Below are 27,620 nucleotides of genomic sequence, written 5' to 3' on the forward strand. Positions count from 1 at the left end.
AATAAAGTTTCAGCGCCCGAGCCTTGCGTTGGATGCAGACCATGACCTTTGCAATCAAAGAGATCAACCGTCGCAGTGACCTCCTCCCACAGTTGAAGCTGGGTTTTCACATTCGAGACAGCTGCAATGACATATCTGTGTCTCTGAGAGGGGCTCTGCTGCTGGTGAACGGACAGCCAGAGAGAGATTCCAGAGCCTTGAGAGAAGAGAGAGACAGGGATCTGAAGACCGACAGAGATCTAAGAAGCACTGGTTTAGGTTTAGGCTGTGGTGGCGCCACAGGCAGGACTGTGTCCCCGGTTATCATAGGAGACGCTGCTTCTGGGGTGTCTATGGCTGTGCTACGAACTCTGGGTTCCTTCCAGATCCCTCTGGTGAGGCTATGTGAACTCTAGTGTTGTATGAATTCACATCACATTTCAGCTGATGTGTGATACTGTGCTTTACAGTACATTATATACAGTATGTCATATTCAGTGGTATATGGAGTATTCAACTATCACCACATTTGGACTCATTGGTCTTATTACTTTTAAGTAATAACTTAACTTTGTTAATGTATTGTTAATCTGTACTGCTGTAATTTGATACTTCTAGGCCATTGCTATTTATTTCCTTCTGAACAGGCCCACATTTTGTAATATATAATCATAAGGCTATTAATATCACAATTGTGTTATATTTATGCAATAGCACAGCAACAACTGTATTACAAATATATTGTGATGTACAAATATATTTACATTGTTTTCTTACAAACATTATTACTGACAAAATATTTATTTTTGATTAATCGTATCAGGTTTTGACTGCCACTGTATTAGAGTAAGTGTATTGAGCCATTAAACGTGTTCAGCTATGCCTTCAACAATCTTTCATCTTTAAACAGCAGTCTGTACAAATGACCCCTCTTGAAATAAAAGGTTAACTGTTATTCTCACTGTCATACCAGGTGAGCTATTTTGCATCTTGCAGTTGTCTGAGCAACCAAAGGGAGTTCCCCACATTCATGCGCACCATGCCCAGTGATGCCTTCCAGGTCAGAGCCCTAGCCCGGCTGGTCAGCTACTTTGGCTGGACGTGGGTGGGTGTCATAGGGGTGGAATCAGACTATGCACGGTTTGCCATCCAGCTTTTCCTCCAGGAATTAGCACAGTATCATGTGTGTCCTGCCTATACACACTTCTACCCTCAAGTCCTGACTCGGCAGGCGCTAAATGACCTACTCAATGTTATTGAGGTACTTGTTGGTGATTATTACTCATTCATCACTGTGCTATGGTTATTGGTTTCATAGCACTGTCCAGGTTGACATAATATTACCCGTTTTCATTTCCAGTTCAGTTTCCCATAGCTTCGCTTGATGGGCACGACGCTAATTTAAACCGGAAACACATTATGATACCTTCATGTGTTTTCAGTTTTAATCTGCTCAAGCTAAATCAAGCGAAGCAAAGGGAAACTGAAATGGAAACGGAAATAAGTATGGCACCTTCGGGAAATTTCGTGATTACAGTTATGTACAGAGCCTGTATACGATCATAGGTGCAGGGTTGAGACTCTAAATCTATTTTATATTTCATCATGACCGAAAATAACATATGTTCAAGTAAAAAAATGCAACACATTGGTTGTTTTCACATGCTGAAATATAAATTTGGCATAAAGTGCTGCGTGTGAGCCATTAAGATTTAAAATATATTTCTTTGAAGATTTCTATGTTACATTACTACAAATGTTAAAGTACATCATTTAAAGTTATTAGCAATTTTCTCCGCATAGGGGTCTTCCTCTAAGGTCATCCTTAACTTCTCTGCCGAGTCTGAGCTCCAAAGCATCTTGAGAGAGATTAGGCGAAGGAATGTCACCGGCTTACAGTGGATTGCCAGTGAGGCCTGGGCAACAGCAAAGTCACTTTGGGAAGAGTTTGGTGATCTCCTGACTGGAACTTTAGGATTTGGCATCCGGCGGGCTGATGTAATTCCAGGACTGAAGGAATATCTGACTAGACTTGGACCACCTTACATTCGTGAGTCAACATTTCTGACAGAGTTTTGGGAAGAGACGTTTAATTGCAAGCTGAATGGGTCCGTGAACGCACACAATCACGGGGGCAGCTACCAACGCGAACCATGCAACGGGATGGAAGATTTAGAGGATGTTTACTCAACCTATTCTGATATCACTCAGCTCAGGGTGTCTTATAATGTCTACAAGGCGGTATACTTGGTGGCCCATGCTCTGCAGGACATGAGTGACTGTATCGCAGGACAAGGACCTTTCTTTAATCGCACTTGTGGGGATCCAAAGAAGGTTAAACCGTGGCAGGTTAGAGTGGTTTCAATTGACATAATTAAATCTGAATGAGACAAAAATTCGGAATCTCTTTTAACCCATTAAAAGCAATTAACCCATTAAGACCTGGAACTGTGTCATTTTTAGATTTGAGCTAAAAAGCATTATTTGACACTTTGGCTATTCAAAAATAGCAGATATACAAGCTCGTAGCGCGGCACTCGGTGCCGCGCTATGAGCTTGTAGATCTGCTATTTTTGAAAAATCGTGAAAATGTGTGCAAATCTTTGAATATATATATTTTTAAAGCGAACATTTTTAACTCAAATCTTTGCTTCTGGGGGTCCCTGGAACAAAATATTTTGATGGGGGTCCGCAGCCAAATACATATAATTTTGGGGGTCCTTGACATGACAAAGATTGAGCACCACTGATATAGAAACATACGTTTTTCAGAAAACTGTTGAGATTTAGGAGACTCGGCTTCAAGTCTTAAGGAGAATGTACACTGACATGACGTTTTTTTCCTACAGCTTTTCTACTATATGAAACATGCAAATTTTTCTGCACTTGGGGAGAAGGTTAACTTTGATGAGAATGGTGATCCCATTGCCTTCTATGACCTCATGAACTGGCAAAGAGGGCCAGATGGCTCGCTGCAGTTGGACAAAGTTGGCTTCTATGATGCTTCATCGGCTTCTGGGCGCAGCTTGGTCATAAATGCCACAGCTATTCAGTGGCCTGTTGGGCATCAGGTGTGTTCTCTGAAAAGGGGCCTGAGACCATTCCTCCCTTGTAGACTGTTTTATGTGCTTTTAATTAATGCATATGGGGATCTGCTTGTATTAGTTTGGAAACTATTCAGCACATGCTGTTTAGAGACTAGTCATACAAGAACATTTTACATACAAATGACAACATAGAGTTAGTTCCCAGCAGAAAACCTTTGATATATATGTTTTCTCTTAAAGGAGGAGTTCACCCAAAAAATGACTTATTTTCTATCAATTGCACACCCTATGAAGCCTTGAATCCATGGATTCTTTTTTGTTTTTGTCGCATTCCTAAGCTAATAATTTGATTCCCGTCTCCTACCGGCTAATGTATCCGGTAGGAGACACAAAGTAGATTATTTGTGTCTCCTACCGGAAATACACACGGTCATCAAATTATTGTCTTAGGAATGCCACAAAAACAAAAATAAATCCATGAAATCAAGGCTTCATGGGGTGTGTAATTGATAGAAAATAAGTAATTTTTTGGGTGAACTCCTCCTTTAAAACATTGTTTATTGGAGTTAGAGTAAACAGAACACCATACTGCACTGTATAGAACACACTTGTGTCTTTATCATATACAGTACTGCCACATTCATATGCATCTAATTGTGGTATTATGTGAAGTTCCAGTATATGATTGAGCAACATACTATATACAATCAGAGTCTTTCTGAGTGGCTTACCTCTGCCTCTCAGGCAGTGCAGTCTGTGTGCAGTGACAGCTGTCCTCCAGGCACACGTGTAGCCAGGAGGAAGGGACAACCTGTTTGCTGTTTTGACTGTGTCACCTGTGCTGAAGGGGAGGTCAGCAATAAGACTGGTATGTACTGAAACAGTCTTTTTCAGCCTTTTCTCAAAGAGCAAATGTATACAATGTGTGTGGGTGTGTGTCCGTCCGTCTGTCTGTGAGCAGCTAATCTCTTGATCAGCTATAATTGAGCAGCTAACCTCTCTCTCTCTCTCTCTCTCTCTCTCTCTCTCTCTCTCTCTCTCTCTCTCTCTCTCTCTCTCTCTCTCTCTCTCTCTCTCTATATATATATATATATATATATATATATATTGTTGGGAATTACCACCAATGATGTCATTGGTATATTTCGGAACTGTCTGGATTTGCAATAACAAGGTCTATTCTTTCTCCTTCTTAAACAGATTCTTTAGACTGTTCACGTTGCTCAGAGGACACATGGCCCAATGAAGCTAAAGATCTCTGCACCCCAAAGGCTATTGAGTTCCTTTCCTATCATGAGCCTATGGGCATTGTTCTGTGTGTTGTATCTCTCGTTGGAGCTTGTATCTCTCTCTCCACCCTGGTGATATTTTTCTCACATAGAGATTCACCCTTAGTACGGGCCAACAACATGGAACTGAGCTTCTTTCTTCTGCTGTTCCTTGCCATTTGTTTCCTCATTGGCCTGTTGTTTATTGGTGAGCCCTCTGATTGGCTCTGCCGTATCCGTTACCCAGCCTTTGGGATCAGCTTTGCCCTATGCATTTCCTGCCTCCTGGCCAAAACTATGGTTGTCCTAATGGCCTTCAGAGCCACGTTGCCAGGAAGTGATGTCATGAAGTGGTTTGGACCCAATCAACAGAGAGCCAGTGTATTAATATGTACACTTGTCCAGGTAGAAATATATTTCCTTTCAAAATGTACTCTGTATTGTATTTGAACACCTTACTAAATGATACTGTTGGGCATAACACTTGCATGTTCAAAACCGTTACATTTCAGAGAACCGTTTCCATTTCAGAAAATGGAAAAAATAAGCTGTAAACCCAATGGATCTAGTGCAGTTATTATTTAGCTACAAGCTCTTGTTTTCATCGTTAAATATTTGATTACAAATATATTTTTTCCAAATCTTTCAAACATAGCAAAAATAGCACATTACATTGTGATGTGTTTTGAGCTTGAAGATGTGCTGTTTTCGCTATACTTTCGCATGGCAATGTCATATAACAAAGTATAAAATAGACAATCAATTATGTATGAAAAAACTATGAACTATGGAGATTAAAGATGTCTGCCCGACAGCGATGATGTAATGTGGTTAAATAATGAAACCTTTTTCAATCATACTAATAAAAATGTTCTGTCATCTTCCCACCACTCAGGGGTTAATTTGTCTTATCTGGCTGCTCACCAGTCCACCTTATGCCAACCATAACACAGGTCACGTCAGCGCCACCATCATCATTGAGTGTGCTACCGGCTCAGAGGTTGGCTTCTGGTGTGTTCTAGGTTACATTGGGCTGCTGGCTTGTATGTGCTTCCTCATGGCCTTTTTGGCCCGGACGTTACCGGACAATTTTAACGAGGCCAAGTTCATCACCTTCAGCATGCTGATATTCTTTGCTGTGTGGATTACGTTTATTCCAGTCTATGTGAGCACAGCTGGCAAATACACTGTAGCTGTTCATATTTTTGCCATTCTTGCCTCAGCTTTTGGCCTTCTCTTTTGTATCTTTGCACCTAAGTGCTACATTATAATTCTGAAACCAGAACAAAACAGTAAGAAAAATATGATGCGCAAGTGAAAATGTATGTATTTATGTATGTATCATATGTATGTACCATTATGTATGTATGTATTAGGGCTTTCACCAATTAGTCGACTAGTCGACTAGTATAACCACTAGTCGACCTTGTTGGTACTAGTCGATAGGGCTTTCACGACTAGAGATTTTTACTGGTCAACTAATTTGACCCAGTGGTAGTCGACTAGTCGATATTTACCTTTTTTGTTTTTTAAAGGGGGGGCATACTTTTGACCCCCTTTTGATAAAAAATAAAGGCAGGACGATAATAATATACTAATGGCATTAAAACGATGGAAAAACGTTATTTTATTTTATTATTATTAATTTTGTTATCAACTATTCGACAACTAGTCGAATAGTTGATAAAAAAAACATTCAACCAGTAGTCGACCAGTAAAAATCTCTAGTCGTGAAAGCCCTAGCATGTATGTATGTATGTATGTATGAAGTCACAAATAAAGAAAATAATGTACAATAAATAATTGTCCTTGTCCTTGCAGTATATGCGCTCATGTAAAGGCCTCAATCTAATAGATGTTGGCCAATCAGTGGTTTTGGCGCTTTGAAAGACATTGATTACAGGCTCAAGGCTCCGTCTTTGCCTCTGTGCATAAGTGCAATCAGCAGATTTAAACCAGAAACAAGTGGGACTGCAGTTATGCACAGAACCTATTGGAAAACAAAGATTGCTTTTTTCACCCCGATATTGAGTAAGTCACCCCGATATTGAGTAAGTCATATCTATTTTAGACAGCTCCATATATGGGCACAAAAGCGAGTATGCCCATATATGGGCATATACTGGTGACATCAAGGATCTCTATATATGGGCATAAAAGGGACAAGGACTGACAAACACAGAGTTATCCATATACTGCATCGGCATAAAAGTTACAAGCACTGACAGATACAGAGATTTCCATATATGTGCATATCAGTCAGATCAGCGGTGCGTCGTAGGTGTGAGGGCCGTGTAGTGGCCCGCGAACTCGAGGGCCTTTAGTTGTACAAAAGGCTCGGCCATAGCCCAAATGAGCCAATTGATTGCCATGGCAACCCCAACTCAAGCTTGATTTGGCAAATTCCCCACACATGTTGAATTCCCCACATATGTTGAATTCCCCACACCCAACACAGTCAGTTTGCACTCTTCAGACATTCTCCATACATTCTCCTCAGACATTTACCACTGCACCAGGACTTTTCCATATGGGCACAAAAGGCCCAGGGACACAGACAGACAGACGGTCACAACGGCTACTCTCACAATGGGTATAATGAGTATATTGCATAACAGAGTGGGGCATGCATTCCCTGTTTGCACTGTTCCCAACTTGACTCGTTCCCGAATGGGCTGGTACCCAACAGGCACCGGTCTAGTGATATAATAATGCAAACATTAAAATGTTTTGTTTAAAATATTTATTTATGAAAATCTAAAGGTATACAAAGTTATAGCACATACAATCTTGTGTAGTGAATTTCATGGATGAGCATAATTTGTTTTATCTGAAAATCACTCATCACAGGTAGTACATATCACACTATCAAGGCAATTGACTTCATTTACAATTGAGAACAAAGTGATTCGGGCAGATACAAGTCAATAATATAACTTTTTAAATAAACAAATTGTAACTTTGTATGCACAGTATAGTTACACAGTGTTCTCCTATTCAGAGTTCCCCCCTCACACTATAAATGTATGGACAGTATTGCAACAGTTATGGATTAAGTGCCAGGCATATAGATGAGCAAACATAAAATGTGAATAACTGAGGTCTACCGCAGAAAATGTGTTGATTAGTATTTTATACTATATCAAAATATAAGATAATGCTCATGAAACATACTGTATGTTTGTTCAGATTTTCCCCATCACATGATTTTTTGTATTTCTTTCTGGCTTAATTAATATTATGTAACATTTCGGAGCAAAAATACTAATTAGTAAACCAAATGCAGAGGACAATATAGCAAATATCTCCACAGCTACAGTGAACTTCCCAGGAGAGCTGACGTAAGCTGGGATAAAGGTGATCCACACAGCGCAGAATATCAGCATGCTGAAGGTGATACATTTGGCTTCATTAAAGTTATCGGGAAGGTTTCGGGCAAGAAATGCAAGTGCCAAACATATTGCTGCAAGGATCCCTATATAGCCCAATACTGCATAGAAGGCAGCCTCAGAACCAGTGTTACATTCAAGGACAATTTTCCTAGTGCTATACCTGAAAACCATGTCTGGGAAAGGAGGGTTTAATTTGAGCCAGAGCAGGCATATAACTACCTGAACCAAAGTGCAAGAGCAAACTATTATTCTCTGCTGGGCAGGACCAAACTTTTCTGCCATATTATTACCGGGACGGTTGGCTTTGAAAGCTGTCACCACTACAATAGTCTTCCCCAAGATGCAAGACATACAGAGTGCAAAGGTCACCCCAAATGCTGTGTGACGAAGCATGCACGTCCAGACTGCGAGTCTCCCAATAAAGGTGAGGGGACAGAGAAAACACATGAAAAGAGAAAATAACAACAGACAACTAAGCTCTGAGTTACTGGCCTTTATTACAGGGGTTTCTCTGTAATGGACAAAGACCATCATAGTGGCTAATGACAGACAGGCTCCTGCTAGGGACACCACAGAAAGGGCTATTCCCATTGGCTCTTTATAGGACAAGAACTCAATGGTTTTAAGAATGCACTTGTCTCTCTTTTCATTGGACCAGTATTCGTCTGGGCAAGGTGTACACTCTGCTGCACCTACAGTATATGGACCATAGAGACATACAGTATGTAAACAAATAAGGAATGCAGGAAAATAGGTTATTTGATTTATGGGAAATATGCAATACAAGAATAACTTGCTTTCCAAAAATGATTATAGTCTACCTGTTAAGTTGGCTGTGGTTCCATCAGGACATGATACACAGTCAAAACAGCACACAGGTTTTCCCTTGATTTGAACTTTCCTGGTTCCCACTGGACAAATATTAGAACATACAGATTTTGAGACCTGAAAGAAAAGAGAGAGAAAAAAAAGAGAGATTTTAAATGTGAATCATAAAAGACTGGGGCACTATAATTAGTTAAATTATAGTTAATACATTTTTGTGCGCATGAAAAAATCTGTCATATATATATATATATATTTTTTACCATTTTCCCTGTCCTCCACACTATGTTGTCCTCCTGGATTCCCAGCTTATAAACATCATTAGCAACAGAAGCAAAGTAGCCCACTGTTACATGCTGCACCTGTCCATCTATCAGCTGCCAGTTAATCATTTCATAAGATGCTGGGGGATCTCCATCCCGGTCAAAAAACACAGTCTCCCCAAATTTATTTGTAAATCGTACCTTCTGCAAGTGATCACTGACCTAAAAAAAAAAAGGAGGTATCAGAGAGACAGGAGGGATAAGGTCTGATACAGAGCATGTTTACATTAGTACAGTGCTATTGATCACCCAGTTTGTGTGTCTCACCATTCTCGGCTGAATCTGTGATATCTCCAAACATGGTCTCACAGGTTCTGCACCAGCAGGCTGACAAAATACCAAATTGTGAAGCGCATGTGCAATCGCGTAAACGGCCTTATAGACATTATAGGATACCCTAAGATGTGAGACATTGAAGAATACATTCTGAGAATTTGTTAGTGACTCGTTTCCAGTGCAAATGCTACTTCTTGCTTCTTTCCCAGGGAGATCTCCGGGTAAAGGAGGTCTACAGCCTGTCATTTTCTCCCAGAAATCCCGTATAAATGCTGCATCAGTTTCAGTGTAAGGGTTAATACCTGTAAGAAATGGTCTTAGTGTCGGGATGGCCATTTTCGGAACCACAAACCCTATCGCGCCGCCAAAAGAGCGGTAAATATGAGGTGTGGAAGGCCGTGCGGCGGTTACCCAGGCTTCACTGGCAATCCACTGAATGCCTCTGTTTCACACAATCTCCTTTATCAGCGGGTAAAGATCCCCCTCTGGAACAAATGCCAGGATGACTTTCACAGTAGACTGTTTGATCATTTCCACAACATCCAGTATTTTATCCCTTTTGTATGTCCGTAGAACAGTTCCAACAAATGCAATGCAAACACCCAGCTTATTCACCTCTTTGGTTCCACCCATAGTCCCATTCCGCCCATAGTCATTGTCTGATTGTATGGCCCCAATCCAAGTCCAGCCAAAATGCTTGACCAGAGCAGCTAAAGCCTTAGCTTGGTAGTAGTCACTGGGTATTACGAGCGACGCCCACTGCACTCTGGTTGGTTGGGAAATGAAACACTTCCTCATACCCAGTACAGGCTATGGTTGGGCCAGGCTTTTATTTTTTAGCAAAACTAAGCAATAAAAGCCTGGAGATCGAGGCTAAGAAGTAACTGACCTGCAAAGAAATAAAAGAGATCACTAGGCTAAACAAGGCAAGAAAAATATTAACTAGTCAATTTAAGTAATTGACAATGAATTAAGAAGAATATACAGTATAATATTATTGACTGTGTAGCATTATTCCAAAAACCCAATATAAAAGAAAACGTTTTTACAACTCATGTATTTCCTTTAATCAGCTATATTTTTGGGGACATTTCCTTACCAATGGTACTCTGAATGGCCCAAGGGTTACAGCCAGAGCCAAAGACTGAGATGATCCTGACTCTGCTATCAGAGCAGATATAGCTGGAGGACATGAGGACGTTGATCCTCGCTCCTCTGCCCTACTCATTAATGTTAAGCCAGCACGTAAAGTGTTGGTAGGAGATGCGCATGAGTTCAGGATACTATATCCAAGGGAAATATTTGGAAGGAGAGTGTGGTCTTTCTTGATTTCTTCAATTGCAAATATCATCACTTGGGTCCAGCGAAAAGCTCGCAGGTCAAATCTATAAAGGTTTATGGTAGATTCAGTAGTAACAGTGTGTTGGTTTTTATTTTATGTACAGTAACAGAGCCTATGCACAGTGCAGTATGGAGGGAAGATTTAAGAATCTACTCACCCCACACACTTTACTTCAGATGGCTCTCTCTCAAATGTAGAAGTAATGCTCACTTGTTTGTTGAAAATAGGGAAAATTCCCCCAATCATTATATCTCCTGTCTTGAACAAAGTAGACATGCCAAATCTGCCTTGCAGTTCACAGCCTGATATGTTCAGATATAATACAGACAGAGAGAACAGCATTCCCCCCTCTAGCACATACAGTACATGTTTACCTAGCATTGTGTGAGTGTGGTCAGGCCAAATGACTGTTGCAGGCAGAAATGTGCTCAGTTGATAAATGCTTGTACCAGCTCCCATGAGGTACACACAACTTGGATTGCCAAGGTTGGCACAACATACACTTCCTACCCACATCCGGCCTCACTTATAATTTCCATTACATAGAAAAAAGTGCCCTGCGGGCGATTGGACCACCCCCCCCCCACACACACACACACACACACACACTCACACACTGCCAACCCCCCCTCCCCCACCCCAACATAATCCCCCCATACACTCTACCCACCAACTACCCACCAACTCCCCCACCAGCGACTTCACGTCCCCAGTCATCACCTCGTCGCTTTGCTTTCTGCATCAAACTCCTTTTCAGTTGGTCCTGGTAGACATTATCAGGTGCACGATACAACTGCCGAGCTCTGTCTGGATAAAAGGTAGCCACATACAGTATGTGCATGATTAAATTATTCTACTTTGAGTGGAAGCCTACAATGAGGAGCAAGAAAAACGATTATCAAAATTCATTTGAATCTTACATACAAAAGACTTACCAGGGTTTCTTTTCAATGTGCCAGCATTGATACCTTCATTGCAAAGGATGCAAGTATTATGGTAGATCAAGTGTGCCAGCTAGCACTTGAACTACTTCTTTTCTTCCTGTCTGGCCGTTGGTCTTGCTCATCTTGCTCTAAAGAATAGATTATGTTTAAAGTTTTTATTAAATTATGATGTCACTCACAACATAGAATAGGATTGAAATCTGCAAGTGGCAACTTTCATCACATTGAAAAAAACGTACGATTTCCAGTGGATATACCTCTTGCACGACTGTATAGCTCGGTTTTGCATTCCAAATGGTATCTTAGTTTGGGGTCATCTCAGTTTTTCCAGTCCTCATGTAGTCTTCTGATTAATGCTGCATCATCCACACTCTCAGAATAAGACAACATCTGTGCATAGCCTTTTTGGGTGACTTTTGAGAGCTTTTGAATCTCAGTCTCAGGACCACCACAGATGAAGCACCTTAAGCCACAAGCTACAGAATCCTCTTCCATGTTGTCTACTAAAAGACAAGTGTCATGATTGTTTAACTAATGATTGTTCAATGTAAGCAATAGGCTAGACAAAATTCACATCTAAATTCACAGTAATCAAAAGTTTTGCAAGCAGAGGAAAATAAATGCCAAAAAGTAGATAAACTACCGTACCTTAAAATCGTCCAGACATATTTGCCAGGATGCAACACTCCCGCTCCTTCCCCACATGCAGACAGTGTATCCCACTGAGCATGTGCACAGTAGGTGTACACTCTTATCAAGTGTTTAGCAATATTTTCTTATTTTATTTTTCAAAATAGAATCAATTCAACACCCCAATCCCCTACCATTGATTATACACTGATTATACACTAACAATAACCAATATACCAATATTAGATGGCCAGGGAGACATTTTTACTCAAAAATAATGGTTGGAATGGATTCAGCACCCCTGAAAACCCCTAGTTAGACACCTCACAAGACTTTTATTTCTTTTCATATTTTTCACCCAAGCCCTCTGGGCTCCTTAACTTTGATTGGCTCTCCAGGATTTTCCACGAGGATTTGGGGTTGCACTTTTTGAGAGGTGATTCTAGACACCTATAAGAACACATTGGTGAAGAAAGCTATTGGTAGTAAATTTTTTCACAGATGGTCCAAATATTTTGCTAAAATTCCCTAACTAATTGAACTCAAAGGACGCGGCCGCCATGTTCTTTTCTGTCACCCTTTTACTTTGAATGGTGTGCACGTACTGTATAGTGTGACGTTTCTTTTTGTATAATTTCACTTCGACTGTATTCTTGTTGTTTGGTAGCCTACAATTGAACAAACATTATACAATTTGAACAAAGTATTTCTCTTGTTATTCATTCATCTAAAGTGTGCTTGCTTAACATCTGGGGGCAACATTCAAAAGGGCAATAGTCTTCAAAACAAAACAGAAACATGCAGAACATTACAAAATAATGTAGTCCCTTGAAAGTATACACTCTGTGAATGCAGGTTATTGGTAGACACTACCTAAGCAGGCTTCTAAAGTGTGCTTGCTTAACATCTGGGGGCAACATTCAAAGGGGCAATAGTCTTCAAAACAAAACAGAAAAATGCAAAACAGCACAAAATAATGTGTTGGTCGGTCCCTTGAAAGTAGACACTCTGTGAATACAGGTTATTGGTAGACACTCCCTAAGCAGGCTTCACGCGCAAGCTCTTTAAACTTGTCCGGTTGCACCGCCCTCTTCTCTTCCTGCAAACAGACTCGAGAGGTCTCCATTACAAGCTCGGTTATGTTTGAAAGTGAAAGACATTCCACCTCATGGAAGTTGTGTAGAGTTTTCACTGTCAGTGTAATCTCTCAAGACAGATTCTGTCAGCACTACTGACTTTAACATGTTGTGAGGAAATAGGAATATACACAAAACACTCGGAAGGAAGTGGACTAAAAAAGGGGAGGAGTCAAACTGAGTTCCTGTTTCTACACAAAAAAGGAGGTGGTGTCCCCAGAGGCTAAATACATTTACAGAAGGTGTTCCCAGATTGCTGTCAGACAGTGTTGTTGTTTTCTTTCCAACTGTGTTTATTCTCCAGGTGAGTTTGTGTGTGTGTGTGTGTGTGTGTGTGTGTGTGTGTGTGTGTGTGTGTGTGTGTGTGTGTGTGTGTGTGTGTGTGTGTGTGTGCTTCGATGCTAAAATGCTATCTGTATCTAAGTTGCAATTAATACCAACCCTTGACAGCCCATTCATGAAACCGAAAAGTTATTATTGTTATTATTATTATTATAGCATCTAAGGCTAGCTGTGTGACTCCTATGTACCTTTATTGTTTTATTACAGCACCACATATACTTGTATGAAACCTCATACTTAACTGTTTACCAATGATTGTTTTATTAAAAGTGATATTGGAATATTACAACCTGAATACATCTAGATTTCTATTTAATCTCTCAATTTATTTCAAGGCATACCCTAGTCAGATTTCTAGGTCTTTTATAATGTGTGCATGTTTAAAAATACCACCAGATAGTGAGGACAAAATAAATGCTTTAATTTTGTCTAGGCTAGACTACTGCAATGCCTAAAGGCCTTTGCAGACATGTTGCGATTGGTCAATCAGTTTTTACCGCATGTGAAAAGACGCACAAATCGAAATGGGTTTGATTGGGAAAAAAAACGCACCGCCGCAGCCACTTGCCACGGCAAATTCGGAGCCGGTGTGCATGAGGTCATAGAGAACCATGTGTTCTTTAAAAAAATTATATTGTCCGTTTCTTCCGTGCAAAAAACTCAAGCGTGAATGAGAAGATGGCCGCCGGGAGAATGGGGTTGGTCTCTCACTGCCAATAACACCGGGAGCAGCAGGGGAGGAAAGTACTGGCGAGCTAGCCAGATGTATGGTGGGTCGATGTGACTAGAGATGCCGTTGCAGGGCTCATCCGGGATGAACTAGAGATGGGTTCTTTCCATGGGTTCCAAAGTTTGACCCATCTCTCACACAACTGATGAAGTCAAGTAGAAGACGGCTCAAGGTAGGAACTATTTTATTTGGCTGCTGCTGCTGCTGCTTGTGTTATATATATATATATATATTATATGTTGTATACTAATGTGATTCAAGCTGTTGTACTATTGCTGTCATTTTGGGACCCAATGGTCCATCATCTTCATTGACGTTTCTGGCTCTGGAATGCTGATGTGAATCTACAGTTTGTATGTTCTCTCTTGGTCACTTCAATTATCCTATGTGTGTTTGCTTTTAAGTTCAAGATCGAGGTTTTGAGCTTTGACACAACAGTCATCAATTCCAAATGTTCATTTGGAATTGAAGACTGATGTGGATCTATAGTCTGTATCTGCTGTGTTGTGGCTGCTGTTGAAGGTTGTGATCTGTGACAGGATGGCTGATATGTGTTCATGACTGGCTTGGTGGCAACACCTCCTCTGTCTATGTTGGCCTATTCCTCATGGCCATTATTCTTTCTTTCTTTCTCTCTCTCTCGCACCGATGTTTTTACTATACTAACCAATAGCAGCTGTTTTACCACTTAAACACTGTTTTTTACAGTGCTAGCCGTGGCTAAGCTAAGGAGGAGTGAACCTTCTCGCTTCCCTTACAATCTGCCGAGTTGCTCATGCGCAATAACGACCGCGAAGCAAAGTTGAAAACAAATATGACGGTGCCCTATGCACAAATTACGGTTACCGAGAGCGTTTCACCAGCAACATCGTAACGAAAAGGATTACCTGCGATGTAAGATGGACGTTGCTTGTCATGGGAGTAAGTCCACAATACGAGAGCATTTGATGAGCAGGCACGTTGCATTATGCAATAGATCGGCTCGTTGCCTTGTTAAAGGGAAATACCACTCATTTTCAACTTTGAACTGTCTTTAATACACCTTAGAGCTGTTGTGTGGAAATAAGAAAATAGTCCCCCCCCCTTCTAGAACTGGATAATTGATTGAGGTCATGTGATCAGTGACATACGCAGGGTGTACTTTTGGCTCCGCCCCCTCAGCCAAAAGTACAGTGCGTATGTCGCTGATCACATGACCTCAATCAATTATCCAGTTCTAGGCAACATAGAAGGGTGGGGGACTTCTTTCTTATTTCGACACAACAGCTCTAAGGTGTATTAAAGACATAGTTCAATGTTGAAAATGAGTTCAAGAGTCAAAATGGAAGCGGAAAACGTTGAGTGCGTGATGACCGGATTCGGTAGACGGGCTGTACACCGGATCCGGGCACTGATCATTAAATAGCATTTAACTACAGTATCAGTATCTATACAGGATCTACAAACTGCAATGTGAATTGAACCTAGTTTACTGTACATTAACATTAAAGCTTGAATGAATATTTTTTAATGACATTTGAATAAAAAAAAGATACTGTTACCCTTTGGTCTGATAAATAGGTTGTTGTTTTTAAATCAAATCACGCAGTCAGAAGAAGAGAGAGTACAATAGGTGGCTTTTATTTATTTTGATTTTTATTTATGTATTTTATGAGTAGTAGTAGCCTAATAGGCAGCTGAATAAAATTGTATAACATATACCTTTTAATTAATTATTCATCTTTATTGTTAGTTAGAACATGCCTGACAACCAAAAATTCTAAGGTAATTGCTAAATAAGTGCCATAATCCGATTATTTGATGAACCGTATATAATCGCCCGATCAGTAGATTATGGAAATAATCGTTAGTTGCAGCCTTTGTGTCTATACAGTATGTCTCGTCCAAAACAAAACAGTACAGTACAGTAATAGTAATGACTAAAACTGGACTGAAAAGTGCATAACTACTAACTACTAGACTAAAACGATCAAGGATAGAAATTACTAAAATGTGACTAAAACTAATAAGAGTAACTGAATTAGCTGCCAAAATGAACACTGATATCAAGTTCCAAGAGAGCTCTTGACCACAAAAATGCACTGGGAATGGTTGTAATCAGTTGACAGATTTTCACATGTTCCCTCACCACAGAATGATAGGATGTCTGGGGAGCAAGGAGAGTGGAGCTTTTTGACAGATCAGAGAGTGCTTATGCACTAAAGCCGGATTTATACTTGATCGTAGCGTAGTGTTGCGTACCAAAAATAGCCGATCTACAAGCTCACACAGCGCATTGTGATGTAGATCTGCTATTTTTGGTGCTCGACACCGTGCAACATAGCATAATTTAGGAAGAGTGGACAGAGTTGGGTCAACAGTTACCTACTAAAGCTGCTGTAACTAATTATATGTTTTGGTAAAAAAAAAAATGTATATATTTAAATATCGATACCAAGGGTTTATTTACATTTTATATTTTTTCTTATGAACATGTATGTATATCTAATGACTGACAAAATAACATTGGATCGGAACTACGGTACTTCTTCTGCCGTCTCCCTCCTTTACACACACACACACACACACACACACACACACACACACACACACACACACACACACACACACACACACACACACACACACACACACACACACACACACACACACACTTCAATTCAATTCAATTTTATTAAAGTGTCAAATCACAACAAGTTGTCTCAAGACACTTTACATGTAGAGAAGAGACCCGACAATCACCCGACAACACACACACACACACACACACACACACACACACACACGCATGCCTACTAAGTCACACGCAGTCAAAACATCACACTTAAAGGGATATTTCACTTTAACTTAAGTGAATGATATTGTCCTTCTAATACGTGAGGAGACCGTGTTTTTTCAATTACTTTTTTCATTTGTTTTTAATATATTTTTGGGAAAATGAAAACAATTTAATACAATAACAATCATTTATTAAATAAATGAAAAAAGTAATCGAAAAAACACGGCCCCCTCACATATTGGGAGGGCAAGATGAGTCACCAGCACCAAGGACGGGTGTTTTTGATGAATCTAACATGGTTAAAATGGAGTTTGAAGTTATAAAGGGTTTGCATAGGAAGGGGGGGGTGTCTGATAAAATTAATATCACATATCTAAATACTGAATCAAGCAACGTATAAACTGTCTGGGGGGCTCACAAAAGCCTCAGTAGACGATAAAATGACCAAAAGTTTTTTTGAAAGTGAAATATCCCTTTAAGGGCAGGCCTAATTGATGAGCTGTTGTTTTTGCTTTTATGAAACAGAAATCACAGAGAGGAGTCTGATCATTGGCACACGCACAGTAATACTTATTTCAATATAAGAAAATATGACACCTTTTTCGTATTGGTGTTGGTATCAGGATACTAGGCCTGGCTGGTACTAAATGGCATCAGATCTTAAAGAACGTAGTGGTGTATGCTGAATTCTCTCTCCTGACTAAAATTGGTCCCGACCTGAAAATATTTGTTCTTTTTTCGAAAGAGCTGGATAGATGTGGAGACCCATGTTTGTGAACAAACACTCTATAACAATGATTACTATCAGAATGTAGAGCTATTTAACACATATATGTATAATTAAATCATTTAACTATAACTACAATATTGTTCTTCTGAAATATGTAAAATGCTTAGTATTGAACATTGGCAACTCTTGAACTTATGTGCCACCATGTGGTTAGAGGAAAAAGGTGCACATAGAGACCTTCTTTAACCAGCTTTAATTTCAGTTTGAAGTGAAACAAGTATTACGACTACAATCTGAGAGTGGCATTCTATTGTTTTCATATTTAATCACAATTATCATCACTCATATGCAATGGAGGAGAGATAATTTGGGGAACTTTTAAGTAAAATAAATGCTTACATAGATCCTTGCACCACATGCAACACATGTCAAAAAATACATACTTTCGAGAAAACTTTATCATACAGTACATAACGGGTATCCAGGTATAGATCTCTCACACTACAATTACACCTTTGCTAGCAGACACATTTCGATGAAAAAAACATCACTGAGGTCATAATAGACAGACAGAAATGTTACAAACCACAGTAAGAGGTAACATGCATCATCGCTGCGCCAAGTAGCTATGTAGTTTACATACATGTGGACTATTTAATTAGACAGCATTAGTTGCCATCTTGCTCATCATATGTTTTTTTGTATTTAGCTCTGGCATGAAGATTATGATATAGCACTTTGGGGCAAATATACATATCAACAAACCAAAACTAGAGGCAAGGATAGCAAATATCTCCACTGCTACAGTGAACTTCCCAGGAGAGCTGACATAAGCTGGGATAAAGGTGATCCACACAGCACAGAATATCAGCATGCTGAAGGTGATAAATTTAGCTTCATTAAAGTTATCTGGCAATTTCCTTGCAAGAAAAGCCAGTATAATACACATGAGCGCAAGAAGTCCAATATAACCCAGCACAGCCCAGAAACCAACAGCAGAACCTAGGGCACATTCCAGTATAATCTTTTCTTTATAGTGCTTCATATTCTTGTTTGGGAATGGAGGGTTGATCGTTAACCAACATATACAAATCAGAACCTGTACAAGAGTGAAAGCCAGAACACTGAGTCTTTGCTGTGCCGGTCCAAACCATTTCATGACAGTACTGCCTGGAAGTGTTGCTCTGAAGGCCATTAACACCACTATAGTTTTCCCCAGAACACAAGAGATGCAGAGAACAAAGGTGATCCCAAACGCTGTATGTCGCATTATACAGGACCAGTCAGAGGGACGGCCAATGAAGGTCAGGGAACACAGGAAACACAGCTTTAACGAGAAAAGCAAAAGAAAGCTGAGCTCAGAGTTGTTGGCTTTTACAATGGGAGTTTTCCTATGAACCAAGAATATTATTGATATTAGAAATGACAAAAATACACCAAGACAGCTAAATGCAGTCAATACTACACCCATGATCTCTTTGTAGGAAAGGAATTCGGCAGATTTTGGAATACACTTGTCCTTCCTTTCATTTGGCCAAAATTCAGAGGGACACCTCAAACAGTTGGGAGAATCTGCAAAAGAATTACAGTTACTATAACAAAAAACTATGAAACACACTCCAAAAGCAATTCATAGCAATTATTAATTTAAACTATTAAGCCTATTATTATTTCTTGTTTTTGTAAGCACATGAGAAGGATTGCATTTGAAATACACACTCACTGTTCTGATTACTTATTGTCCCCTCTGGGCATTCAAAACAGTCAAAGCAGCACACAGGTTTACGCTTGTTTATGGCCTTACGAGTCCCTGGTGGGCATGGCTCTCTGCAAACAGACCTTGGAACCTGTTACAGACATAATGCAGTCACTACTGAACAAGTGAACATTGAAAACATTTAATAAATGATCACAAAATTCAGACATTTCACAATACAAATAATTCTTATAGATATTAAAGATATTAGAGCTATTAAAGTTGTTGCTTTTTCACAGAAAATACTAAAAGTGCCTTATTTTTTATTTTTTATTTATTTACCTGATTGTGGTTTCCACCCCATATTATTTTGACATTGCTTTTTAGTTTGAACTTTTTCCCTTCCGGAGAAGAACTATCATAGTAGCCAATATTGACAATATCCACAGCGCCATCATCACGCATCTGCCAATTCACTAGGTCATACTGTGCCGCAGAGTCTCCATTGTTATCGAACAAAACTTTGTCTCCGTTCTGTGTGGTGAAGTTCACCCGTCTCAGATGCTCTAATACCTGCAGAGACAGTTGTTCAAGTTGGCATGACTATGAGAGGATGACTATGTGATGATGAACCTTTCGATTAGGAAATATGTCTTGTAGAATCATCAACTTCAATCAACTTCATCCCATGCTACAAAAGTAAGCATTAACGAAGGTTACTTACAATGTACCAGCCCATACATTGTCCATGTGGTATGAAAAATACATAAACTCACTTGTATAGGCTTGACATCAATCTCCTTTGCACAGGGCTTTCCCAGCATGGTAGAATTTGTACCACTTTTACATTGCAATATTGCATGGAGTGCATGTGCTACTGCATATACAGCCTTATAGACACTGTTCTCTGCCCTAAATTCTGTCATATCAGTGTAGTCATTGGGGACTGAGACTGTTCTTAGATCCTCTGTGCCATTACACATTGCAGAGGTGTTAGAAGGAGTGAAGCTGCATTGAAAGACATCCTCCCAAAAATCTTTAATACGAGCACTATGCGGTTCATCCGATGGTTTCAGGTTTAGTAAGAATTCAGCAAGACCTGGGATGGCTGCCTCAGGGATCGCGAAACCCATTGCCCCCTGCAAGATGTTCTTTCTCTTTGCAGAAGCTAGGTCGACAATAGTGATCCAAGACTCACTGCCAACCCATTGTTTCCCAGATATGTTTTTTCCATCCATTTTCTTTAAGAATCTTTTTGTGTAGGCTGCGGACATGAACAACAGAACCACCTTTGATGATGACTTTCTTATAGAATTTGCAGTGGCATCTACCGTTTTGCTGGAATGCGTCACTGAGAAATACTCCATGTATTCAACACAGATGCCCTCTTTTTTTGCTTCCTTACGGAATTCAAACGTAGCCTCCATTGAGTATTTGCCATATGAACGAACAACGCCAACCCAGCGCCAGTCAAAGTGCTTCATGAGCTGCACCAGAGCTATGACTTGGAAGCGGTCACTTGGAACAGTTCTAAAGAATGTAGGATAGAGATTTTTGTCACTCAGGCAAGCACAGGTTGAAAGGTGGCTGATCTGTTAAAAAAAAGAATCAATAAAGACATTGTAACCTGAACGAGGCCTGACTGAATTGGTAGAATAATGTATTGTTATGGTGCAGTAAACCACTCCACCAAACCACTGCCCTCACCTGTGGTATTGAGAATCGACCAATTATTTTGTTAATAACAGCGCTTATTCCGGAAGATGAGTGCCCCAACAATGCCTGAATTCTTTTTGTGCAACCCTGACCTTTGGATTCCTCTCCGTTTAGAGCTTCTATAGACGCCCGTATCAGGTTTTCACTCCCACAGCCATTGTAGAGAATGTAGCCCAGAGACACGCCAGGAAGAAGTTCAGGGTTTGTGTTGATCTCCTCCACAGTAAAAATCAATGTCCGAGCTAACTTCAATTCCCTGTCATTTCTCCTGAAAATTAAAATGGTTGCTCTCAAATTCAGTTGCAGGGAAATAGGATATAAAAACATGCTATATTACAGTTAATAACATTGAGGTTCAGTTGAAAATGAGCAAAATTAACCAAAATAGCAATAGCAATAGCATACCATTAATAATAGTAGAACATTAATATCTGCAGCAAATTCCACATATTTTAGACCACAGTAGACCACCTTATTTACAATTTATTATACTTATTTAAAAAATATGTAATTATACTTACTTTGTGCAGTATGCATATGGCATGAATATGAAGTCTTTCTGACCTACTAGCTTGCGTACAGTTGTCATAGAGAAAACTCCTCCAATATAAAGGTCTCCCTCTTTAAAAAACTCGATAAACCCTGTTTGCCCTATCAGTTTGCATGTTTGGTTTTCAGACTTGGTTTTTGCCAGTACAGCAAACAGGATGATAGTGAGCCATCCCATGATGGAGCTCTTCCCCATACTGTAGCAACCCTGACCAGGAAGCCAATATTTATCAGTTTTTTTTCCAGTAATTGTGATACCACCAGCCAATGTGAGCACACGCCCACGTCTCAGAAGAAATTACTTTGTTTTTTTGTCATGCATGAAAGCACTTCTTCTAACACATTTCTTGACAACAATCTTATATTCTATATTTTAGTTTTATGCAGTCAACAACAAACCCCAACTCCACCTGTTGTTTTGATGACTTTGCTTTGTTTCCCACATGTCAAAGCTGTTCTTAAGTCCATGCTTCAGCTCGGCCCAAGGGCAGGAAGACTGTAATGTAGGACAGTAATCAATAACCTAGGATCAAATAATGCTAAAGGTAGAAGAAAAGAAGTGAGGAGGACATATTACTCCTATATTCTAACTTCCCTACACTGGTTGCCTGACTGTTTTAGGAAAGATATCCCTTTTGTTTCCAACAATTCTTTCAATTATTATTTCAAAAGTATTTATGGCCATATATGGAGATCCCTGTGATGTTATCAGTATATGGCCATATATGGGCATGCCCATATTATATGGATGTGGGGGATCTGTGGTTCTGGAAAGTCATTGTGCAGTAGTAAACCTCTGAGGAGAATGTGTGAAGAGTGCAAACTGGCGGACTGTCCTAATCAAATGGCAGGTGTGGGGAATTCAACAGGTGTTGTCACGATCTCACAATCTGCCCCTGCGCTGCCTGCCTCTGCCCCTGCCCTGTGTATTGTGGGGCCCTGGGGTGACTTTGCCCAGTGTGTCTTCCTCCTGATCTCCCCAGCCCCTCCCCTCTTTGGACCTAGAGTGGACTCACCTGTGTGTGTCAGCCGTGCCTAGTTGGCTAACGAGCCTCAGAGACTATTTAATACTACCTGCTCACTGTGCTGTTATTCAGAGGTTCCGTGTATACCCCCGGGTCCTGTATTTCGCCCTGTGAGGTGTACCTCTGTTTGCCTTATTATATTAAGTCATGTCGTCGTTAAATACCTGCCTTTACTTATAGTTGAGTTGCTGCATATGGGTCCAAAAACACCCGGGTCCCTGACAGGTGTTGGGAATATGCCAAATCAAACTTAGGCTGGGGTTACGGCAATCAATTGGCTCATTTGGGCCACGGCCAGAGCCTTTTCTGGTGGTTCTGGACAACAGCCTATCCGACCGACCCCCACCCTGACAAGTACTTGGAATTGTAGGAGTTTGTAGGCATTACATTTAGTTTGACTTGACTCTGTTCCACAGATAAATATTGTGAAAATAGCAGATCTACATGCCCACCAATAGATATTCTCCCACCATAGATATTCTCCCCATGACACACATCTATAAATTCTGAATAAAAAATACAACAAACAAACTGAAATGCAAATACCTGTAACACATTAAACCTATCCAGCCAGACATGGTCCCTCTAGTGGCCTGTTTTTAAGTGGGCACACCTGTGTAAAAATAGGTTGGCCAAAAGTTTCCAAAACATGTTGTGTGTAGTATTAATATAACCCACTCAAACCCCAACCCAGGTATTCTTGCCATGTACTGGAGGCTGTACATAAGCATCAATATAATGGAGGAAAACAGGCAGAGTCGGTCAAGAAGATCGTCATGAATACAACATGCAGTCTTGGCCTAAATGTCCACCCAATCCCTATTACAGTAGCAGCTGTAAATCATGCATGTATGATGTATGTATTGTTATCCTGTGCTATCATGGCAGGCATACAAAATTCAGGCATACCTTCTGTGTGTCTGGCATTTTAGAACACATGTTAAAATAATCATCATACTTCCATTTCAAAGGACAGAGTTTGATTGGAGGAGTAGTAATTTGGAAGATCTTAGCTGTGTTTAAACTTGACCTTCTTGATTACTTCTTGAAAAGCAAAATACTTTGTTTCACAATTCGATGTAGTTATATTAGCATGGTTTATACCTACTTTACTGTATGTAGCAGTAAAATCCAAAGATATTATGTTTATTGATACAGTGACCCAGGGATTTAAACTGGTGGGCTAGTGACAGGTCAGGCCCACGCTTGAAATTAGCTCATGTTGGATTCTAATGAATTGCAAGTCCATACATGCAGGGCCAATTCTGACGATCTCACTGCCCTATTTGGCACCCACTGCCTAAAACAAACAAACAAGTGGAACATGAATTTAATTAAATATTTATATTTTTGGTTACCTCTGGCTTTACACTCAAATCCATATATTACAGCTTCACAGATATATTACATCTATTATCCATTTTGTGTCGCACCGATGAGCATTATTGCATAGATGTGCAAAGATACACAGCCTGAACTGTCTGCACGTGTTACTAGATACATGATGACTACATACAAGATAAACTGGCATTACATTTCAAAACACATTTTATTTACTGTTGGCTAGTTGGTAAAGCGTAAGTAGTGCAAAGTTATTATTTATTTTCAATGATTCCATGATATTGGAACATCTTTTATGTATTGATCAATGCAAAGTCTTCATACAGATAACATTTTTAATAGTTGCTGAAGGACTCACTACAGCACAACAGCACACTCTGATGACACAGGAGATGTTTATAAAAAGATTTTTTCTAGTAGAAAGTAATTCATTAAATATTGCAAGACAATGGATTTAAATGTAACTATTGTTTTTTTCTTTTCCTTCTCCTTTTCAACGTTACTTATGGGAGCTTTCATGATTTAAAAAAAGGGCATTTGAAAAGAAACTCAAATTGTTCTGTCAATCTTAATAACCAGTATACACTTTCTTTGAACTCTGGCACATTGTTGCCAGACCATTTGCATGTGTATGAGAACCCTCAATACATAAATATTTGCCTGTATGGATTTTAGTCTGCCAGTCAGTGAAGCAAACACACAAAACAAAATAGCCAGGAGCTCTACATGTCCTAACTCTGGCCCACCATCACTCTCAAGATTGATGCTTTCATGGCAGTGCTTCACATTCTTTGTAGGAAAATGAGGGGTGATGATTAAACACAGAAGAAGTATCAGGCTCTGTATGACAGTAAAAGCCAGAGCCTCAAGCTGCAGCTGTGGAAGACCAAACAATTTCATGAGAGCACGTGCAGCCCTTAAGGCAATGAACACATGCATTGTTTTCCCCAGAACACAAGACATACAGAGGACATGGGTGATTTCAAACACAGCGTCGCGAAGCATACAGGACCACCCAGAGCACTGGCCAGTGAAGCATGGTGTTGGGAATGAGTATAATGTCACACTGCAAAGCACCACCACTGTGGTGTTCCTGCCACGGGGAGGACTGTATCTGCGTGGCAATATTAATGTTCTTGTTAGAAATGTTCCAAGCAGTAAAAGAGCAGCCAATAGCAATCTCCCAACCCCTCTGCTGGTGGCCATAAGATTGCCATTCTCTTGAAATTCTGTGAAGACATACATGGAGTAAATGTAATGGTAATCAGCGTCTTGAAAAAGTTGGTGATTACTGCAGTAAGTACAGTAAATCTATTGTCTCACCATACAGTCATATTGTTCCGCCTCACCTGATTTTATTGTTCCTGTTGGACATTGTGTTGCACATAATATCAGCAGCACCTGCTGTAACAAGATATATATAGTACATGAATCTGTAATGTACAGTTAATATTCATTAGTCATTGATTAATACAATTATATAGCACATACAGTATACACACCTGGCATGATGCAAATTCACCTTGATTCACCTTGCTGTCTTTGTGTGCTCTCCCAGTGGGGATACCTGACAGTGCTGTGAAACACACTACCCTAAGACAGACTTTGCACTTGGGTAGAATGGAGCAGGAGAGCCGATGTACTTCAAGAAATGTGCACATCCATAGTATACAGCTGATCCTGAAGTTTTCCAATTCACGTGAAGATCCCAGGCACAGCAGGCTTTGAGACAGAGTGAAGATGAAGGCATCTGCAATTGGATAGTCGTATATTCCACACAATGTCCATACAATGTACTGAACTTTCCACTCCGGTTTGTATGCCATGTTCATATGGACACTTTGCCTGTTCTGTTGGTCCATCAGAACAAATGCAATGACTGGCTGAGGTATATTTCTAAGGTTAATTGATGAATGGTAGCTAAAGCTTTCATTCAAACATGCGCTGTGATTATCGGTGCTTATCTGTGCCAAGAGAAGGAACAAAGAATAAATTAGATTAGATGGTTACATTTCAGTTCAAAAGAACATAACTTAAACAAAACACATTTTACATTTCTCTATGGCAAATATGACTACGATCTTCTGCAGTAGGTTAGCCCTATCTATGCCTATGTCATGGAATTCTGGATCAATCAGTAATTGATGAGGCAATCGGAGTCGAGACAATATTCTAGGTGGTGATGGTTTAATGTACTGTACATGATATCATGGGGAGAAGTACAATAACACTCAGGTCGGTGGTACGGTAAAGAGCACAGGGCTCAGACCATAGTTATACTGTAGCTGCTTCAAGGACAAGCTGAACCATAACAAGACTGGCTGTAGCATAAACCATAGCTATCAGGCTAGTGGAGACATCTAGGCTTTTACAAGCTACCAAATATCATAATGTATTATATTAGTACTATAAGTGATGGTAAAATATAAAGGTTAGATATAAGCAACCATAATAACAATATAGTATAATGAATAATGATTCTGCACCTCTCACCTGCACCATGTGGGTGAGACATCTGACATCACAAGGGGGGTGCTCCTTCAGCAACATCTGAATTCTACTTTTGCAGCCCTGCTCTTTTTCCTCATCACCATTCACAGCCTCTGATATATCTTTCTGTAATAGGTTATCAGTCCGACAGTTGTTGCAGAGCATGAAGCACTCGGTCACACCAGGTAGAAATGCAGAGTCTCTTTTGATCTCCTCACAAAAAATTATTATGTAGACAGAGGTCTTCCTAAATGATCTAAGCAACAGAAAGACGGACACAAGTTCCCGGTTATGACATTAACAAACAAAGCAAGCATTATCCAAATAGAGACCCTGAAAAGTCGTTTTGAGTCAGCTGAGTTGAGGCCTTGGTAAAATGCAAAGCCCCAATGGAGAGGCAATTACTACACACATAATTGCTATAAAATGACCTGAATTGAAATTTGTAATTGACTCATTGGCTCCAAAAAGTTCCCCTAGAGATTGTTTAATTGCCTGTTTAGATATCCCACAATAATTCAATCACTGTTCCCGACAGAGGAAATTGTACAATTACAAGCTAAGTGGTGATTAATCATATAGAATCCACTCTTGCGCTTTGGAAAGACAGAGAAAAAAAATCAACTGTAAGAAAAACATTTGCAAAGGTTAGAAATAGGACAAGAAAAATGTTGAAAAGTGAAAATGTGGGGAGAAATGTACTCACCTATCACATGCCAGTGTCAGCTTCTCTTTGTCCTGACTGACAGGTTTTCTAATGGAGCCATTTGAAGTGAAGGCCATTGTCGTTTCTTCAGACCCATAATGACAGACTTCATTACTCTGATTCAGGCAGAGCCATGTGCAGGGTGACACTATCCCTGTGAACAGTGCTAAGAACACAAGTGTGACTGGTCTCATCTCAGAGCTTCTCCCTTGGCACAGACTGGATACCTGAAATGATGTGTGTTTTATAGTTTACTGTTGGCTGCCCAGGTGAAGGATGCAATACCAATGAACCATTCTCAGAGGCACATGCAAACACGATCATTGCGTAAGGCCAACAGGAATTATCAAGAGA

The 27,620-nt window shown here is 40.0% G+C and overlaps 3 protein-coding genes across 3 annotated transcripts; 1 reads left to right on the plus strand and 2 right to left on the minus strand.

Annotated features, from left to right (window-relative positions):
* Positions 1-41: 41 nt before the first annotated feature.
* LOC308085828 (extracellular calcium-sensing receptor-like) lies at positions 42-5,612 on the plus strand (the record flags this gene model as incomplete). The annotated part of the gene is made up of 7 exons (XM_080429138.1): positions 42-374; positions 953-1,240; positions 1,783-2,328; positions 2,829-3,050; positions 3,771-3,894; positions 4,227-4,699; positions 5,190-5,612. The coding sequence occupies 7 exons, from the start codon at positions 42-44 to the stop codon at positions 5,610-5,612; spliced, it is 2,409 nt and encodes an 802-aa protein (XP_080285264.1).
* A 1,867-nt stretch (positions 5,613-7,479) lies between these two features.
* olfcn1 (olfactory receptor C family, n1) lies at positions 7,480-9,908 on the minus strand (the record flags this gene model as incomplete). The annotated part of the gene is given in 5 exon segments (XM_080429139.1): positions 7,480-8,378; positions 8,508-8,631; positions 8,775-8,996; positions 9,102-9,557; positions 9,561-9,908. Coding segments are annotated over 5 exon segments (2,049 nt in total).
* An 8,493-nt stretch (positions 9,909-18,401) lies between these two features.
* LOC308085831 (extracellular calcium-sensing receptor-like) lies at positions 18,402-27,343 on the minus strand (the record flags this gene model as incomplete). Its single annotated transcript, XM_080429141.1, has 8 exons — positions 18,402-19,315; positions 19,467-19,590; positions 19,782-20,012; positions 20,216-21,031; positions 21,147-21,423; positions 21,677-21,912; positions 26,564-26,816; positions 27,267-27,343. The coding sequence occupies 8 exons, from the start codon at positions 27,341-27,343 to the stop codon at positions 18,402-18,404; spliced, it is 2,928 nt and encodes a 975-aa protein (XP_080285267.1).
* Positions 27,344-27,620: the final 277 nt, after the last annotated feature.

This window comes from Gymnoscopelus braueri, assembly GCF_963280865.1.
Source record: "Gymnoscopelus braueri genome assembly, chromosome: 5".
Classification (NCBI taxonomy): domain Eukaryota; kingdom Metazoa; phylum Chordata; class Actinopteri; order Myctophiformes; family Myctophidae; genus Gymnoscopelus; species Gymnoscopelus braueri.